Here is a 21,325-nt window from a genome sequence, read left to right on the forward strand (position 1 = left end):
AAGACCTGTAAACAATGCTTTTAGACTCTACTATGACATAGACATACAAATATGAGCGCCTGCAGTAATTACGATTTTTATACCATGGCATGCATAGCGGAGGGTCTTACATGTCTGTTAGTGGAGTTTTACCGCTTGATTTTTGACTAGGCCTATTAGCATAACACTTTTAGGACACAGATTAGTACATAGGCAGAATAAACGGATATCCATTACATGTATGATGCTTATGTGAAATTATCGAAAATAATGATTCGTGGTACCACTGTTTATAGAATTTCATAATTTTCTTTCTGAAACATGTTGTGTTTCCAAATTGAATAAATCACGTATTTTGACAAAAGATGGGACATAATCTCAGCAGTGTTCCTATTGTTGTGATGCTTTAATATAAATCGTTATTTCTTAGTTATCTCACTATCTCATTCTCACTATTTAAGTAGAAAATTGTGAGGATTCGAAAGAACTGTAGTGGTTCCTAAATGGTGTTGAAAAGTTCCATCCAGATACAAAAACAGCTTCTCAGTAGATTTAGACTAAACTGAAGTCTCACAGACAATCATAAACTGAACGAAGACGAAATTTGCGTAAGGAGAACAATGTGTGAAGCGTTCAGTAAATTCAATACTAAATTCTAACTACATCTGATAAAAAATCTTTAAATGTTTATGTCTAAGTTTAAATCAGTAAACGGACCAACGCCATGACACAGGTACGGAAGATGAGAGAGATAAAGTCGAAATATTAAAGTCCCTTGCCCGAAATTGTTTCGCTGAGGAATATCGTACTATGTTTACAGCTTTCAATCCTCTCAAGTGTGAGACAGGAAAATAATAAAAATCACTTTACAGAAGAAAAGAGTCTGTACCTGATGGTATACCTATACGATTCTACACGGAATATGCGAAGGATCTGCTCGTCTTGTAACTGCAGTGTAACGTAGATTACTGGGAAAACAAAATATAAAAATGACCAGGTCATTCTTGTTTTCAAGGAAGATCGTCGAACAGACGCACACAAATATAGGCCTACATCAGTGGCACCGGTCTGTGTTATACTCGCATGTGATGACCTTTCCAAAGACTGAAAATCTCCACTGTGTGAGTCAACATGAAACTCACAAACAATGATCGTGTAAAACCCAGATCGCTCTGTCCATCCACGAGACAAAGAAGGTACTAGACAACTGCGCCTAGTTTGAAGTGCTAGTTGGTTTTCCGAAGGCATTCGATACAGATCGGCAGTATCGCGGAATGAAGGAAATTAGTGAGTCCTCAATATAAGACGAGCTTTGCCAATAGAGTGAGCATTTGTAGAAAATATAACACATCACATGAATCTTACCGGAGAGAAATCTTCGGACCTAAAGGTACCTTCAAACATAGCCCAAGTGAGTATTACAGGACCGTCATCATTCAGCATGCGAGATGAATCATCTAAAACTTGCACCGCAAATATTGCAGAAATGGAAGATGTTTCTGATGTGCGGTTTTCACAGAATGTATTGGTAGTCAGGAACTGGCATTGTTAGCCAATAAACAAACTGTAACAATACTCTGAAAATGTATATTTTGTGCAAACGTACGCTCTCTTGAAAGAAACAATGCCTATTGACATTAACAACATTATGGTAAATTAGATTGTCAGTGGCGTGTGTTGCACGATTCTGGTGGGAGTCTTTCACAAGATACTCTATTTCAAAAGTTTCCACACCGACAGCTGTGTACGCCTTTCAAGCAGGGTAGTTGCTAGGTACAACGCTGTTGTTTTGTTTGCATACAGTGTGCTTGTGTGCTCCTTGAGTATACTGTGCTTTGCCATTCAGTTAGTGTGTGACAGTCCAAGCAGCTGGTCGTGAGTGGACGATGGGGTGGACGAATGGAGAAAAATCCGGTATGCTCATAGCGTATGGACTGTGTGGAAGAATGCAGTCTGTTCTGGCACGGTGTATGCGGCAAGATATGCCAATAGACGTCAACCATTTCGGCAGTTATATATAAAACTTTTCAACCAGTCACGTGAAAGTGGTAATGTAATACTTAGGCAAAGTAACAGAAGGAAATACGTGACGACAGAAGAGAGGGAAATTAATTTTCTTGCTGCTGTTGTTGATCCGCACATTAGCTCCCACGCAATCACGCGAGGAAGTGGCGTGAGTCAGGCAAATGTCCTACGCATTCTCCATCGACATAGTTTCCATCCCTATCACATCTCTCTCCATCAAGAGCTATATGAAAACGATTATGAGAATCGTGTTAACTTCTCTACATGGGCCTTAAGACGAGCTACTCTAGATTACCACGTATGTTGTTTAGTGATGAGGCCACACTTACCAATCATGGCCACATAAACCACCGAAACATATGCTATTGGTCTGTTGACTACACCCGTTGGCTTTTTCGGGTGAAACCTCAGCATCCATGGAGTGTAAACGTGTGGTGTGGGATAGTGAAACATCTGGTCATAGGCCCGTATTTCACAGACAGAACACTGACCGCGCACAACTATCGCAGCCTCCCAACAGCCCATCTTCCACGGTTGCTAGAAGACGTTGCTCTGTAGATTAGGATGACATGTGAGACCAACATGATGGCTGTCCATCCCACGGTGCACGAATTACTACAGTACGTCTTCATGTATTTTTTTCCAAATCGTTGGATTGGCCGGCCCGTTCCTCGGGTTTCACACCTATAGACTTTTTCTTCTGTGGGGAAAGCTGAAAGACGCTGTCTACAAAGACATACCAACTACATCCGGTGATATGCAACGACGCATTACTGCAGCTTGATCCGGAATCTCCGCTGAAACGCTAGCAGTTGAGCAGGTTTTTAGCGATAGTTCCACTGCCGATGATCGTTTTGAACATAACCTGTGACGGTCAGTTGTCCCTTTAGCGGTCACAGTCCGCGTAACTAGTGTGTACACTTGCGTTGTTCTTTGGTGTGTAACACTACAGATATTGTACAAGTGTTATTGTGAGAACTTTTCAAAATATTATTGCCTCGTAATCCTGCAACAAACACCATTGATAATTTAATTTAAGCTATTTTTTGTTTGTTAATATTGGGAGGCGTTCCTCCACTCAAAAACTGTATGTTTCCACAAAAAATGAACTTTCTAGGTATTATTACAATCTGTTTATTGGCTGGCTACCAATCTATTTTGTGAAAATCGCTCATCAATAGCACTTTCCATTTCAGCAATATTTGCGGAGCAGGTTTTAGGTAATTCACCCTTCGTGCACGAATGACCTAGAGCATAACACCGGAAACACGTTGAGGCTGTTCACGAATGATGCTTATGTATGCACTGAAGTCTCAACTCTAGACAATTGTAGCGAAATGCAGGAAGACCTGCAGAGGGACATTGCCTGGTAATTGATTAGCAGCTGACTCGCAGTATAAGCCAATGTAACGTATTGCGCATCAATACGCCCAAATACACATTACTGTATGCTTATGCTATTTCGGAACAATCAGTAGAGTAATCATATGGAGAGATTTCATGTGGAGCGACCGCTAAAAGTAATGGTTGGTAAGTTAGATGTCAGACAGAGATTCATTGGGAGAATCCTCATGAAGCGTAGTCCATCCACGAAGGAGGTACCTTACAAAACTCTCGTATCTAGGCACCTGAATATTCTCATGAGACTAGGACGATTGACAGAAGCAGCAGAGAAGAGCAGTGGCTTCGTTTCAGGTATATTCAGTAAGCGCAAAAGTGTCACGAAGATTTTCACCCAACTCCCATGGTAGACTTTACAAGAGGCACTGTGCATCAAACTGTGGTTTAAAGTTAAAATTCCGTGAACCTACTTTCCAATAAGAATTAAGTGACACATTTCTTCGTCATACAGACAATGAACGTAAAATCTGAATAACAAAAGCGCATACACAGGATTACCAACAATCTTCGTGAGCACTATTCGCGACTGGATGGATGCCGTGGGGGGTGGGGGACGTGGCAGTGGACGAAGAATTACCGTCTGCATCACAATATAAAGTGGCTTGTGAATTACAGATGTAGATGTAGATGTAAACATCAGTCTACACAGAAACTTGTATTTGTTATAATCTACTGTCACACCCTTTGTTTCGCCCCATGACTACAGATTTCGGTGCCATGTACCATCTTCATATCAACACAGGGCCGCAATTTCCACACTGTACAACTGAAATACACTTCCGGAAGTACTGATAAAATGTTTTTCTGTATGTAAATATGGTTCAAAGTGAATCATTAAAATAGAGGCAGCCCGTCACCGCTGTTGCTCATTCATAAAATCACTTTAACAGTTAGATGTGTATGTAGAAAATAAAACATCACAGTAAACAGTAGTTCAGAAGATAAATAAAATGTTTATTTTGCACTAAAAGCTTTTAAAAACTCCTTACATTGTGGAACGTGCTTCCTCATTACTTGTAGTGGCTATTCACTTCTACAGAATTGACGTTCACTTACTCGTACATTCACACATTTGCTTGGGTAAGCGCTTAGTGATTACGCACCGTAGGTAGGGGTACCCTGTATTTTAAAAGTGCAGTTTGTGCCATAGTTTAGCTATCAAATGGAAAAATATTTCGTAAATATTTTCTAAAGTATATTTTAATCGAGCACTGTGTAATTTTGATCGTAGGACAGACTGATGATGGTACTTGTTGTCGCAACCGGTGATCATTTGGCAAAATAGAAGTACAAGTTTAGGTTAAAGCCTATTAGATTTTTTTTTTTTTTTTTTTTTTTTTTTTTTTTTTTTTTTTTTTTTGTCTGTCCCTATCCAAATGTTCGAACCAACAGTATGCGGGAATATGTAATCACCCGAAACTCTCACAATTGATTACCGCCACTGTCACCAAGTTCAAACGTGGCACGGTGATAGGAGGATGAAAATAGAGGGGTACCTATTTTACTTTACGTCCCAACACTCAATAGCTGCCAATGAAATGGCGGTCAAAGTTTCGAAGCGATTTCATCAGGCTACTAGTGCCATAAAAGGAAGTGTGCTTGTAGAGCAGTAGCTAAGAGCACGATTTTAGAAATTTAGTGCACCGTGTTCAAATCTAATCTTATGTTCATTTTCTTTTGTTGTCAAGGAGGCACATGACATCAAAAGTTTTGACATTAAACGGAATTAATATCAGAAGAAGTAAAGGTTTCTTTCTTGTTAACACCTCAGAGAAGTAGAAAATAAAAGCTTTTGAAATGTGACACATCGTCTCGCTCTGAATTCCGATCCAGCTCAGCTTTTAATATATCATGTAATACCTCCTTTTAGCAGATTTGTGAAAATTTTGCAGATATACGCCTAAAAATACTGTGTGAAATGTACCCAGTAAATGACTTAATGAGATACATAGCTACATAGGATCGTAAGAAACTTATTCTTTTTCTGTTCATTGTTGTTGATGTTATGAAGATACGCTATAATTACTTATAACGTACCTGACTGCTCAACTACTGCTAAGAGGCTATAAATCTCATAGATGGTAGCACTCTGTAAAATATTCAGTTCATCTGTTTACAGGATCGTCTATGGAGAAAGAACATTCAGCCCTATCAGAACTGTACAGGTGTCGACCTGAACCTCAACTACGACTTCAATTTTACAGGTAAGAATTACGACAGTGTGGCATCTTGGAAAACGTTGTCACGTGATGCAGTTTCGTACAAAGAAACAGCGACTGAGTTTTGTTGCAGCAAAGTTTAATTTGCCATCTACTTCAACTCGGTATTCGTACTGTCTTGCAGCGTGATTTGAAACATGTGTTACAGATAGTCCAACCAACGGCAACTGACACAATCCGACACTGCATTTCACATAAAACTGGACTGAAATGACTGCCGAAAAATTGAAACACATGCACAAATAAAATCGCATCACCAACATGTGAGAACTTAAAAACGCCCTTAACATTTCGTTAATACCGAATTAGACTACCGTGGTTATTAAAACTTTCAAATAATATGTTACTTTAAGTCAAACTATGCAATCTGCAATAATTTGGAACCTCTAGAAAGTAACGCGAAAGACTAGGTACACAAGAAACGAAAAATAAGTAATGGAATCAAATATCATGGAGCTACAGAAAAAATAAATATCTAGCTTGAGTTGTCTTATACTACGATTAATTTCGAAATTTTTCACTGTCAGTGAAATCTGAAGATGACCCTACAGTAGTTATCATTGCCAAATGCGAATATGTAGGTAAGATACATGAGTTATTTCATAATAATCACGCACAAGAAATCTCACGTGCTATCAGAGATTTTTAGATTCCACCCAATGCAAAGGACATCTCCCTTGACATACTCCCTAAATTGATACAGCAGCATACCAATCAAAGAACCCGTACATATAATCAAACAAAGCTTATTAAAATGTAAACTATGTCCACAGCCAGAACAGTTGTACTAACAGAATTTGCTAGAACTGGTCCTCTCCCACAGTTATTTCACATTCAGTGGCAAATGTAGAAACAAGAGGTACGCCTAGTGATGCCAAGTCCTCTCAGCGGGATCACAGCAAAAGTTTCATCATTTCATCAATCACCACGAAAATAAAATTCTGAACAACAAGGACATAATTATCCAGAAAACTGTGCGCTACTGCAGACACCTAGATGACATATTAATTGTCCATAATGGCACCAATGAAGAAATAGAAACACTGTTAAACAGGTCCAATAACTTACGCAGTAACATTCATTTCGCCACAGATCACCAGAAAGATAATAAAATAAATTTCTAGACCCTAAACATCAATGTACAGAAAACCAACAATTACAGACACTGTCATTAATAAATCTTCCACACACCCAAAGTCACATAACAACCTGCTTTCAGATCCCTCTTAAACAGGGCACAGGAATTCCGATTCAATGCTGCTGACTATGAGACATACATAAATATTATTAAATACACGGCTATCATGAACAGGAAAAATATGCGCTCTCAAAATGCGTAACTAAAAACAAAACCAAACAAACACGTCTCCCTCCCACAGCTTACAAAAATCTGAGTATATAACAGTACCATATTTAAGGGTCATCTCAGACAAACTAGCTAAGCTGTTTAAAAACGTAGATATCAGAATCACTTTTGTAACCAACAACAGCTTAAGAAACGGGCTGGTCCATGACGTCATACAACCTTCAGAGAAACTGAGCTAATCAGGAATGTATAAAATTACATGTATTTATTCAACAAATACTATATTGGCTAAACGGGAAGAAATTTTAAAAGGCGTTTTACAGAACTTACCGACTGTTTCAGACTGGACAAACCTAATAAGTCAGCTATAGCGAAACATATAAATAAAACAGGACACAGTGTTGCAATACACAACGACCTCAGAGTACTGCATACTTCGGAAAAGAGCTGGAGAATGGACAACACCAGGATCGACATATCGATAGTCAAATCAAAAGTAGCCTTGTTTTGACCGCGTTCTTGTTTCCTGCAGTGCTGATGTGTTTTATGTTATCTTGTTACAAAGCCACCCTCACGAATTTGTGAACAGTGATGAAGAAACCCAAGAAAACCGTGGAACTAGTGATACCTTATCACATCACAAGAAGGATGCTGCACCACATGAACGAGATGAGTCACTGTTTTTTTTTTTTATATTTTCATGTGAACAAATAGACCAACATACAAAGTGACATCGCCTCATACTAGGTTATCCTTCTGTTTATCCACAGGAAGATCACAACAGTTATGTAATTAAACTTAAATATCTGTATACACTTAGGTATTTTTGTAATGCCAGTAAAGCCTGATGATGAAGTTAACTCGAAACATGTCGCTAAATAAATAATTTAGTAGTCCACAAATTTTGTGGCTGTTAGGCGTATCTTGAAACCCATTCACAACTTTTATTACGTCCACAGATATGACTGCTTTTGACACATGGGTCATTGTCTCATACTTCCGTGTCAATCCTCTGTGTCATCATAACACAAGTCACAGGGAAGATACAAGCCGGCCGCGGAGGCCGAGCAGTTCTAGGAGCTTCAGTCGGAACCGCGTGACTTCTATGGTCGCAGGTTCGAATCCTGCTTCGAGCCTGGATGTGTGTGATGTCCTTAGGTTAGTCAGGTTTAAGTAGTTCTAAGTTCTCGGGGACTGATGACCTCAGATGTTAAGTCCCATAGTGCTCAGAGCCATATGAACCACATGGAAGATGGGGAGAACGGTTACAATTAACCATCTGACCAAGATCACATTCATTATAGATGAAGCACAATCTTAAATTTGCTCAAACGGTGTCAGAAATAGATGGAGTTCTGGTCTATAACCACGCCCGTATCCGTCTGATGCAATGAAGCAAAACTATGAAAAACATACATAAATTTTTATGGTTGAGTGGATATTAAGTTCATTGTCTTAAACACCACGAATTATCTGTTAGTAAAAAGCCTCTACGTTATACAGCGTGTTTCCGTAAGAGGGTGCAAAAATGTAACAGGACATAGAGAATGATCCATTGAACAGTTTGAGGTAGGGAACGTGGGGTCGGAGCAGGCAGCTTAAGGATATATGGAGGTAAATTTGTCTACCGCTGTTTAGCATTACTGTTTTCCAGCTTATTTACAACTCACCTGCGTACAAGTTTACAAGTACTGTGCTGTTTATTTACATGTACAGTCTTTAGTTCCTGCAACGAAACAAGGATGACGAGCCTGATTACTAGGAAGTCTACTGACCCGTCTGAATGGCCGCCTCTACTTGAGGTTAGTGCAAAGAGTTCTGCCGGAGATTTTAGAGAACTTACCCTTGGCTGTTCGTGGAAGAATATGGATACAATGTGACGGTCAGCCGGCCGAAGTGGCCGTGTGGTTAAAGGCGCTGCAGTCTGGAACCGCAAGACCGCTACGGTCGCAGGTTCGAATCCTGCCTCGGGCATGGATGTTTGTGATGTCCTTAGGTTAGTTAGGTTTAACTAGTTCTAAGTTCTAGGGGACTAATGGCCTCAGCAGTTGAGTCCCATAGTGCTCAGAGCCATTTTTTTTTTTTTTGTGACGGTCCACCGCCTCACTTCTGTGTGGATGTCTGCAAACATCTCAGTGCTATATTTCCTGGTCACTGGATTGGAAGGGGGCGACCTATTCCATGGCATGCGAGGTCACCTGACCTGAATCCCATTGATTGATTCCTATAGGGATAGCTCAAGACCTCAGTGGACAGGAGACGGAGTTAGCTGCCAGATTTGTAGCTGTCTGTGATGTGATTCGAAACACACCACGGATATTTGTCAGGGTCCATCATAATCTTTCCATGCTTGCCTTGAGGGTGATGGCCATCGGTTTCAGCACATTTTGTAAGCTACAGTAGATATAGTACATTCATTGTGTCAGTGATGGTATTTGCAGTTAATTGTAAGTAAAAAAGAACACAGTAATGTGATTTTATTCCTATTATCTCCTTAAGCTGGTTTCTGTGACTCCAGGTTCCCTACCTCAAATTGTACATTGGAGCATCCTCTACGTCCTCTTAAATTTTTGCAATCTCCTACGGAAATACCCAGTATATAGGGAAGACAGAGGCACGTTGCAACAAAAAAGAGATACAAATTTTTATTATTTTCTTATTACAAACTGATTAAATTTGAAAATAGTATTGAGAGACTTCATATTTTACACGTAAAAACCACAAATAAAATGTCCGATTAGACCATTATAATGGCTACAATAAAGTATAGGGGAAAGGTTGACACGTGTTTCAATTTACCCCGCCACGGGACACGTTGCGACATACTAAAATTTTACTGAAAAGAGACTACTCAGTTTGAAATATCTGACATGACAGAAGCGTCTTAATTCTGTCCACAGTCTGCACAAACGTAGACAGGATCATTATTCGCATACGACCAATAAGACCACAATCTGCATTTAGTACGCTGTATCCATTCCTCTCCCTTTCTATAAACATCTCCACAGATCAAACAATAATTCACTTCTTCTTCTTCTTCTTCTTCAGAAGGTGGATGAAACTGCAATTTTTTTTGCTGATAGTTGTTGCTTCATTATCAGGTATTTTTCTCTTTCCATTCTTCGGTGCCATCTAGTAATTTCTCTTCTTTCTTTCTTTTTCTAGTGCCTGTTTTTCGGGTGTGTCTGTTAAGAGAGGAAATTTCTTCTTCTTTACTCGACGGTTGCTCTCATTCCTTGGTCCAGCTTAAGGGAAAGGGCGAGTATGTCCAAGGGAAAATGATTCTCCGCTGAAGTACCTGGAACAGAATTAATAGCATTCTCCACATTCTCGGAGCTAGCCAGAGACTCTGAGAATTTTTCTCCTGGAACTGGCCTATTGGTCACAAAAGATGCAGAAAAACTACTTTCTTGGAATTTCTCTGGCTCAAATACGAATACGCCTGTTGCAGAGAATCCTGAAGTGATTTTTTCTGGTATGAAAATTGTGAGAAGTCCTTTGTTTGTACATGAAGGGAAAATAGAAATTGTTAGTGTCTTTCCTGGATTTTCTTTCAACCAGGTATCGATTCCCCTGGAGCAGATCTTCTTGATAGGTCTATAAACGCTTACATCAAGGGGCTGTAATTTGTGAGAACAGTGGGGAGGAGATGACAGAAGTAGTACACCAGCGTTCTTACATTTATTAAAAGCTTCTATACCGAAATGGGATGAATGTTGTCCAGCGGTAGTAGGAAAGGAGCTTCTTTTGTTGGTCTAGCTTGTCTAATAAAATGGTCCAGAAATGTTACAAAAAATTGCTCCACCATCCATTCAGAATCTGTGGCAGCGCCGATGCATCCAATGGGCCCGTCACGAATAAAATGATTTTTAAAATTTTTTCTTGAAAAATACTCAAGGATAGAATGAATGTCTCTTGTGCACATACAGCAGCTCCTACTGTTAGCTACAGGGTGCAACAGGTACAAATGCAGATATTTCTGTTGATGACTAAGTATGGTGATCTGAACAACATTGCCTCAGTATTTACCTCACTTATATAATAATAATGTACGTTTTTAGGTTGCTTACATATGGCAAGTGCAAGCTTCTGATGCTTATTTTCCCCTTGGCGGCAGGTCAGGTACTGAACTGTGGACACGTGGACACAAACCGGTACATCTGTAGTAACAGGCTTAATCCACCTAGTGGTGCAGCTACAGCCCTGCAAGAAAATGTCAAGTCGTAAAGTCTGTGACATATCTGGGGGAAGACTCTTCGACACAGACAAAAGCAACTAACACAATGATGCGTTGACGTATGAAGGTATCACATACAAAAACATCTGGTGTTATAGCCGCTACACCCTGTGTTATCGATGACTGTTAAATAAAGTACACTACGTTTTTCGCCATTTCCCCCTTTTAAGCGTGTGTGGAATATAAACTGGAATACATAACAATCACACCAAATGCTTGTGCAAATACAGATCAAAATGTTAGGTAACTCATGAATGTTGCAAGACTCCAGTTAGGTATCGTACTTTTATTCGACCGATCCTGTCAAAGGCAAGCTGCAGTAATAATCTTTCTCTGCTTTGTGCAGTCCTCACACGTTTCACACTCTGGGAACTAATGAAATGCGCTTGTACACGCCATTTCCTCTGTATAGTAAAGAAAACCGAACACTGTGAAAATCAAAATAAGTAACTTAATATTGATGCTGTACCCAATATTGTAGCGCAGTGGTTCGGTTCAAATACATGGTTCACCATCATTTTCGCGGAAGTGATGAAAGTCACTTGTCCGTTGTCAGTTGATAAATACGATAATGCAATGACTGTGCTACTGCATCGTAATTCGGAGTAACACAGGTATTGCAGTATCCTATTTATCCGCCGACACCGGGTAGCGACTTTCAAGTAGAATGGCTTACCAGTACGTGAATATACAAAATGGATATACAAGTACAGGTTGTGGGCACATGGCAGTTAGGGTGTCATTGCGGGTCGTGCTCGGATAGTCATATGGGAAGGCAACAACTCGCGAAAAGAGAGAAAACAGGGTTCGAGTCCCTGTCCAGCACAAATTTTCATTCTCGTTACTCCGTTATGCAGCTGATGATAAACAATAATCGCAACTGCGAATACATTTCATGTCTTTCATAACGGCTATAGACGTCGAAGTTCCTGCTCATGCATACATGTATGAAGGAACTTCGCATCATAAGTCGGAATAACACAGGCACTGCGTTATCGTATTTGTCAGCCGACACCGGGAAAGCTGCTTTCAAGTAAAATGTCTCCCCTGTGTACGTAGGCAAACTTTTACTATAAAGCTTTGCAGTAGTTAAGAAAACTTTCTCATAATTTACACAGAAACAACTTAGATGGTGCCTCTTTATATTAACTTAGCACTTCATAAGTCTGTAGAACAGGGTACTCGGATTAATCAAACACCAGGAACGAACCCTATATAGGTGTATGATTAGGATGAAATAACAGGGTGAACCAGTTTCCTTAATGTTCAAGAATGATTATTGAACCACAGTTTAAATTAATGGTTCATGCTGACCAAAAGTAAAATAAAAAAAATAAAAAACTTATCTGGTGGCTGTAGGCCTGTGAGTGGCGAACAATTAAAGCGGCTACAATACCCACAATACCCACAATCCGGCCTGCAAGTATCTTGCTGTATGGGCTCAATTTCTCTTCTTAGCGTCGTTCAGTTTTACATACAGTAGCCCAACAACTCACAGGTAAACCGTAAGCCGTTTCCAGACTTCATCCGAGGGATTTTTCTGCAAATTTTCAGGCAAAGCTTCTCCTGCTCCATTAAGGTCTTGCCTCAATCACTGCTGCCTACAGACTGCATAACTTACTTCCCGCGCTTGCCCTTGGTAGCGTGCCAATTCGCCCTTGCCATCTTTTCCACTGTCCTAAGCCAGTTTTGTTTCAGACAAAAGCAAACTCTCTTTTACACAATACCTATTTCATATATTGTTTCTAAGCGTGACCATTTCTTACAGTTCTCAAATTTACATCAACATGAACAGTTCATACATGCAAATATTTTTAAATACAAAAGTCATCAGAAAATTATTTAACATAATAAACAATTTACATAGTATTTTGCATACATTACTCACATACAATGCAAAGAACTTCAGACTCCAATAGGGCACAGTTTACTTTAGATATACATATACTAAGAATATGCGAAAATTTTTAAAGCAAACTGTCACGAAAAACTAGATGAATCATAAACAAATAGTTTTATACATTGCATAGTAATTCGAAATAACACATACACTGCAATATCGTACTTTTGCTTAATGGTCTGAGTTGACTGGGTGGAAAAACGTAGAAGTAATGTCTAACCATTTCTTTAGGAACCAGATTTTCTTTTAATAAGGACTGTACATTCATGTCACACCATTGGACCCTTCTAAAAAAAACTGGTTCAACTACAGCACCCAACATTTAAAAGCTTTGTTAAAACTAAGCAACTCTCAAGCAACATAATAAATGATTTTCAGTAGGACATTTGCTTAACTTTTTAACACCTGTCGCTTTGCGGCTCATGTAAAATAAGCTATATGAAAAACATATTTAAAGTGGGCCAGTTCCTCTACATGAAAGAAAACATTAACTTTGAACTGCCGCGGCTCTCCTATCAAGGAACTATTTCTTTTGTCAGGACAGCTTTATCTCAAATGCTGCTTATAAAGCCAAATAAAAAATTCGACTTTCTTGGCCATGCATCTTTGTACAAATGATTTGTTGGAGGCAGTACTCTGAAATACGCTTGTATTAGAAGACTGAACGAACATTCCACTCTTACATAAATGAGTGAAACTATCTTTAAACTACTTCCTTATCTATGAACTACTCGCCTATGAATTCTCAGCTACGGCTGAGTTGATAAAAGTTATGGAACATCTTCTAATATCGTGTCCGACCTCCTTTTCCACGGCATATTGGAGCAGCTTGGTGTGGCGTGCTCTCAGCAAATCGTTGCAAGCCTCCTGAAGAAACATTGAGCCATGTTGCATCTATAGCCGTCCATAACTGCGAAAGTGTTGCCGCTGCAAGAATTTGTGCACGAACCGACCTCTCGATTATGTCCCATAAATGATCGATAGAATTGATGTGAGGCGAGCTGGTTGGCCAAATCACTCACTCGAATCGTCCAGAATTTTCTTCAATCGCGAACAATAGTCACCCGGTGAGGTGGCACATTGTCGTTCCTAAAAATTCCATGATTGTTTGGGAACATGAAGCACACTTGTGGCTGCAAATAGTCTCCAAGTATCCGAACGTAACAATTTCCACTAAATATAGGTTCATTTGGAGCGTAGGACAGAGTACATGCCATGTAAACACAGGCCACACCATTATAGAGCCGCCGCCAGCTTGCACAGTCCCCTGTTACCCACTTGGGTCCATGGCTTCGAGGTGTCTGCGCCACACTTGAACACTACCTCCTGTTCTTAACAACTGAAATCGGAACTCATCTGACCAGGTCACGATTTTACAGTCGCCTAGGGTCCAACCGATATGTTCATAACTCTGGAGAGGCGCTACAGGCGATGTCGTGCTGTTGCCGTAGGCACTCGTGTCGGTCGCCTGTTTCCTTACCCCATTAACGTCAGATATGGCCACATTGTCCTAACGGATACGGTCATCGTACGTTCCACATTCGATTCTGCGGTTATTTCACGCTGTGTTGCTTGTCTGACAATCTACGCAGACTCTGCTGCTCTCGGTCATTAAGTGAAAGCCGTCGACACTACATTGTCCGTGGTGACAGGTAATACCTGAAATGTGGTATTCTTGACACACTCTTAACGCTGTGTATCTCGGAATATTGAATTCCCCAACGATTTTCGAAATGTAATTTCCCATGCGTCTGGCTCCAACTATCATTCCGCGATCACATTCTGTTACTTACATCGATAGGCCATAATCACGTCACACACCTTTTCACACGTCACCTGGGTATTGTGATGTAACAAAATAAAAGTGATGTTGTTACTCAATGGAAATGTTGGAATTTGAGATTTCGCATACTGTTTTATCAATCACAATGTCACAAAATATTGCATTATGAAATGTGAATAGTCTTTACTTGCAGTTTCGCGCTGCTTGAAGCAGTCACAGCTAGCGTGCTACTGATTAAGAAATTGCATTATCGTCTTTCTAATTACTTCATGATCGTAGATACTATCATACCCGGTCGTGAAGTTATTGTTATGAGAAAACAATTTCCTAAGGGACCAGAAAGTTCTTAAGGGCGCAAAAACAACTGTAACATCATACAAAAGGGAAATTCAATATTAAAGCCGAATGAAAATAATACTTAGGAGATGAGAGGAATGAGCACTGCTAAATGATTCAATATTTCCAGAACAGATATTTATTATAACTAAAACATATATCGTATCTTAAGCTTAGTACTACAATGACGGTAGATTTTTATGTCCGTTCCATGTCCATTGAGCGCTCTTTCATGTAGCCATTGTCCTCTTGAGTCGCTCGTCCGTCGTCACAATAAGTTATAACAGTTCTTCTTTTTACACTTCACTCAAACTTCGACGGAACACGTTTTTATTTATTTAGTAAAAAATAATTAGATCAGACCACCAAAAATCTGCGTCCGTCTTACTTAAGAAAAACAGTACAAGTGTTTAGCGCTCAAGGCTTCATTTGTTCTCCAGCGAACAAAATAGTGAAGGATCGCGTATCTATCCATTATCTTCTGTTTATGTTGCCGCCCAAAGACGACGAATTACTTTATTTAGGAAATCCCACCGATGCTATGCGACGCCTTATTATACATTTACCATTCTTTATAAACAAGTATTTGCCTTCTGGCTGAAAGTATTAACTATTTGCTGTTTTAATGAAACCAAAATTACGAATATCACACCGTTCCTAAAATCACGAATATCTCATGAGGATATGAGGATCGAGGTAATCCTTCGGCATTCCCTCTCTCCTCATGGGAGGCGGTGCTCTAGCTTCGTCCATCTGTTGTCTTTTCTTCTTGCGACGTGGCCAGCCCACTGCCATTTCAAGGAACCCACTGTCTCTAAGATGTCATTACCCTTCGTCACAGACCGGATGTCATCTGCCCTTTTCCTATCCTTTCTTGTATAGCCCAGCATTGATATCTCCATGGCTCTCTGTGCTGTCCTAAGTTTCCCTTTTGTAAATGAGTTCAGTGTCCATGTCTCGCAGCCATACGTCATCACAGGAAGAATACATTGATCAAATACTACTTTCTTCAGATTTACTGGCATTTTTGAATACTGTTGAATTCTTCCCAAATGCTTGCGTCGGTAGATTTCTGGCCTTATGTCTCCCTTCATATTTATAATCTGGCCAAGGTAGACATATTCACTGACCTCTTCTAGTAGACTGTCCTTGACTTTCACATCTCCAGCTGGGACCCATTTGTTGGACATTACTTTTGTTTTGGAAAGGTTCATGTTCAAGCCAACCAGCTGACATTCCGATCAAGATCTGTAACTAAGTTTTGGAGCTCTGCGAAGTCTTTGGTCAGTAAGGCAATATCACCAGCAAATTTCAAGTTGGTAAGCCTTCTTCCATTAATTCTAATTCCCTTACCTTCCAGGCTCAGCTTTGACATAGCCATTTCCAATACAGAGAGAACAGTTTTGGGGAGATGGGATCGCCTTGCTTGACGCCCCTCATGATGCGGAATTCTTGAGTTGATTCACCGATGTTAACATAAGTCGAAGAATTCTCTTAGATTTTCCTGAGCACTTCAATGTATGCTGCTCCCACTCCTTGCTTACTCAAAGCTTGGAGTACAGCTACATGGCTAACGGAGTCAAATGCCTTTTAAAAGTCAACAAAGGCAATGCAGAGAGGCAGTTGGTATTCATTCGCTCTGCTTATCGCTTCACTAACGGTCAGAATGTGGTCAATAGTGCTAAAATTGCTTCGGAATCCTGCTTGTTCTGTAAGTTGGGCTGAGTCTAGGGTGGAACTAATTCGGTTTAACAAGATCTTTGTGAAAATTTTGTACAAAATTGAGAGCAAGCTGATAGGACGATAGTTTTTAATATTGTGAATCCTTCCTTTCTTGTGTATCAAAATAATCTTAGCCTTCTTCCACGATAGTGGGATTGAAGCATAGTGCAGGTAGGAAGTATATACTTTTGCCAAGTGATTTATTGTTACCTCTCCTGCCAGTTTGAGGATGTCAACACTGAGCTCATCATCACCCGGCACTGTTCCCTTCTTCATGCTATCTAGAGCACACTTGACTTCCGATGGGAGTATATCTGGAACACTAGGTACATCATTTAATTTAGATATACCCTAATTTTCCCTTGGATTGCTATACAAATTGCTATAAAAGTCTCTGATGAACTTCAAAACCCCCTCGTTTTCAGTGATTCGACTGTCATTTCCATCGAGTGCGATAATCTGCTTCTTACCGATTGTGAGTTTGTGTTTGGCTGACTTTAAACTTGTCTTGTTCTCCAAGCTTGCTCGTAAGGTCTCTTCAGTGAATTTCTGTATGTCAGTTTTTATTTCTCTTCGCACTGCCTTACATAGTTCGGAATACGCTATCATGTCACGATCGGTTTGGATTTTCATTTCTCTCCTCTGTTGTAAAAGGGTTTCAGTTTTGGCACTGAATTTCTTTGGTTGTATATTTTTTTGGCATAGGCCACCGGCTTCTTCTGCACTTTAAACAATCATTTCCGCCAAATCACCATCTTTAGTTACGTGGAACTTGCTTTGGAGGACTTCTTGGAATTTCGAGGAATGTTCTTCCAGGTTTTTGAGGTTGATTACCCTTCTCTTCCCTTTCATAAGTTTATTCATTTCATTTCTTACATTGAGTTCGACCCTTGCTTCACAAGACGGTGATCACTGCCAGTGCTGAGCTGATTTAGAACTGATACGTCTTTTACAATCTGCGGAATGTTTGACAGAATAAAGTCTATCTCAGTTTTGACACTGAAATTTGGGCTCCTCCAAGTTTATTTTCGGTCAGGGTGCTTGTTAAAGAACGTATTCATGATGGACATATTGGTGTACTCAGCGAACTGGACTAATCTCTCACCTCTATCGTTTCGGTCGTCGATCCCATAGTTGCCCACCACTGTGTCGCCTTGTTTCTTGGTGCCAACTTTTGCATTGAAATCGCCAATGACCATCTGGAAGTGAGAATCGCTACCTTTTCTACAGGTGCTATCCAGACTTTCATAAAAGGATTCAATTTCTTCGTCAGGGTGTCTTGAAGTGGGAGTGTACACCTGAACAATCTGTATTTTATACCTATTAGACACCTTCAGGACCATTCGAGCTGTCCTGCTGGAAGTTCCTTCTAAGACAGATACTCTATCAGCAATATTCTTGTTGATTAGGAACCCAACTCCATTGAGTGTTCCTTCTGGGTCGCCACAAAAGTAAAACAAGTTGCCAGAGTACAAACGGAGACAGTCTTCCCCTTTTCGGCGTTCTTCGCTTAAACCAACAATACTCCAGCTGATTTTTGTAAGCTCTTTCTCGATCTCTTCTAGTTTGTCTTTGCCTATTAGAGAGCGACAGTTATATGTACAGACTTGAAGAGTCTGTATCTTCTTCTCAGCACCTCTTGGTGTTTGGGACATCAAAGTTGCTCCCACCCGGAGATCCGACTGTGGGGCTATTAATCCGGAAAATTTTACATTAATATCACACAACATAACTCGAAGGTGAGAAGCATAATAGCCACGCTTGCTTCAGAACAGATTGGCGATGTAATTTCCAGGCCGCCCCTGACATGGGGTACATACGCCTTAGGTAGGACGGTCCACTAGAGTACAGACGCCACCACGTTGCTAGTTTTGGTCCACCCCGGATATTTCATTTCCCCAGTGCCACCCATATCTGAGAGGCTTTCCTCTTCGAGACGAATTAGTCAGGTGGGATTATTCATTTCTTAATAAGTATTTCGTGAAATTTTTGCCATTCAAGGAATATAAAAGTAAATTCGTTACACTCTAGGTTAGTGTCTGAGGACTGGAATAGATAATTGGTACAGGTCAGTGGCCATTTACGACAGTGCCAGTTTGCACCAGAGGAGCTGTGGGCAAGATAGTATCTTGCTTTGCAGAAATAATCGAAGATGTCTATCTTGAGTGGGCTAATTGATTCGTTTGGTCGCAGACCTTTGTTTAATTTCACTACTACTACTACTACTACTCCTGCTGCTGGTGCAACTTCACACGTGAGAAAACGACTGATCTCTTTCGTGTATCCACTGGTTATCCTACTCAACACGAGTAAATATAAGAGCATCACAATCCAGAGACACCTTGGTCAGTCAGAATGCACTAATCGGTAAACATGCAATTCAGTATTCAGCAGCACATATTACACATCCCACATGTATAGTGCCTTAAGATAAACAGAATGAGACCTACCATTCTGTGCAGCTGTCAGTCACTGTCTGCCAACACTAGAATCCTTTATAACGTCTGCTGCTACGTGGCCCCATTACAAGCCGTTTCTCTCAGATGATGACCACCACTACTATATTACGGGTGCGGTTATGTCATAGGAATCAGAGAGGCACAAGGCAATTGATTTCTGCAATAAATTTCGTCTATTAATAAAAAATGGTTCAAATGGCTCTGAGCACTATGGGACTTAACATCTGTGGTCATCAGTCCCCTAGAACTTAGAACTACTTAAACCTAACTAACCTAAGGACATAACACACACCCATGCCCGAGGCAGGATTCGAACCTGCTACCGTAGCGCACACGGGTTCCAGACTGAAGCGCCTAGAACCACACGGCCACACCGACCGGCATCTAGTAATAGCTAATACTAACTCATTTATCACCATCACAACCAGCACTAGTACCTGCTCCTGTCGACCGCCAGGAACCGCCTCTCCGCCTTTGCCACCTGCCTTGATATCAAGAGACCCCGAGACGAGCCCAGACAAACAGCTGGCTCAACTATCATCCGTGACTCAGAGCTTAAGAAGGCATAATAGTGCCGTCCGTTGCACATAACGCAGCTTGTGAGCAGTATAAGTCAAACTGGTATGAGAATTGCGTTCAATAATTTTTAACAAATTCTAAATTACCTAGTAACGGTTTGCAATAGATATTCAGTACGAGGATCTGTCTCTGTCATAAGTCAGTGACAAGCAGGGGCACAGTACTTTTACGCCGGGAGGGAGCTAAGTAATTACTGTTGTGCTTAGTATGCTTCCGAATATCATTTTTTCATCTTCCACCACTTCATTATCGGTTCACTGACGGATTATCAATGTTTCAGATACATGACTTTGACAAGAGAACTAAAAATCAGCATTTAACAAAACCAGAAGGCACTGAAATGAAAATAACCTGGTCCACAGAGATGATCGGATTCGTTTTACCACAGGTTTCGGCACCAGCGAGGACTTCTGTGCAGACAACTACCCTGGACCGGTGCCCTTCTCCGAGTACGAGGCGGCGACGTTCTCGGGTATGCTGTCGGATAACGAAACAGAGACACTGTTGTTGTATGGCAGCTTTCACGCGTACGGCCAGAGGATCATGTTTCCTTACGGCGTCCCTGGCAACGTGGCCTCCAATTACGATGAGCTGGTGAGTCTTCCTTCTTGAGGTTATGACTGGTGTCTTTGGTTTTCCATGTCGTTCTCTTTCTTCTGTTTATTTTTTTACGCCATATGAATTATTTAATTTTGTATATACAAAAGTAGAGTCTGCAACACTGCTTCTCAGTTTTATGTCGTCAAAGGTCATTCAGTATCCCCCTGCCCCTCTTCTTACTTCAATTAGATACCTGAGATGATAGAAAGACTGATTGGCTTCTGCGCTAACTTTCAGGTAGTAATAGCCAGTACTCCGTTCAAGAATGACAAGAGAAGGAGAAGGTATACTCCGAAAAATATCGGGAGATATGGGAAGATTCCAATTACATTACATCATGGTGAGGCAGATTCTGAAATCAGATATTGGATTTTAAGGCGTACGGAGGAGCAGATATTAGTTCAGAGCACAATTTTGTAATTATGAATAGTAGGCTGAAGTCTGAGACACTAATCAGGAAGAATCGGCGCTCACAAAAGTGGGATACCAAAGTACTAAGGAATGAATATACACACTTGAAGTTCTCTAAGGCTATAGATACTGAGATGGCTAATAGATAAGTAGGGAAATGAGTTGAAAAAGAATGGATATCTCTAAAAAGAGCAGTCACAGAAGTTGTAAGGAAAAACATTGGTACAAGGAAGGTTACCACAAACAAAATATGGCCAACAGATGAAATACTTCAGTTGATAGACGAAGAAGCAAGTACAAAAGTGTTCAAGGATTTTTAGGAATACAGAAATACAAGTCACTACGTAATGAAATAAATAGGAAGTGCT

The 21,325-nt window shown here is 40.4% G+C and overlaps 1 protein-coding gene across 1 annotated transcript in view; it reads left to right on the forward strand.

Annotated features, from left to right (window-relative positions):
* The window catches only part of LOC124607307 (zinc carboxypeptidase-like), an 85,090-nt gene that overhangs the window by 45,577 nt on the left and 18,188 nt on the right, over positions 1-21,325 (forward strand). The window contains exons 7-8 of the mRNA XM_047139603.1: positions 5,525-5,609; positions 20,335-20,540. Of these exons, the coding sequence (XP_046995559.1) occupies positions 5,525-5,609; positions 20,335-20,540 (291 nt within the window). The remainder of the gene's footprint in view (positions 1-5,524; positions 5,610-20,334; positions 20,541-21,325) is intronic.

Source organism: Schistocerca americana, chromosome 3 (assembly GCF_021461395.2).
Source record: "Schistocerca americana isolate TAMUIC-IGC-003095 chromosome 3, iqSchAmer2.1, whole genome shotgun sequence".
Taxonomy (NCBI): Eukaryota; Metazoa; Arthropoda; class Insecta; order Orthoptera; family Acrididae; genus Schistocerca; species Schistocerca americana.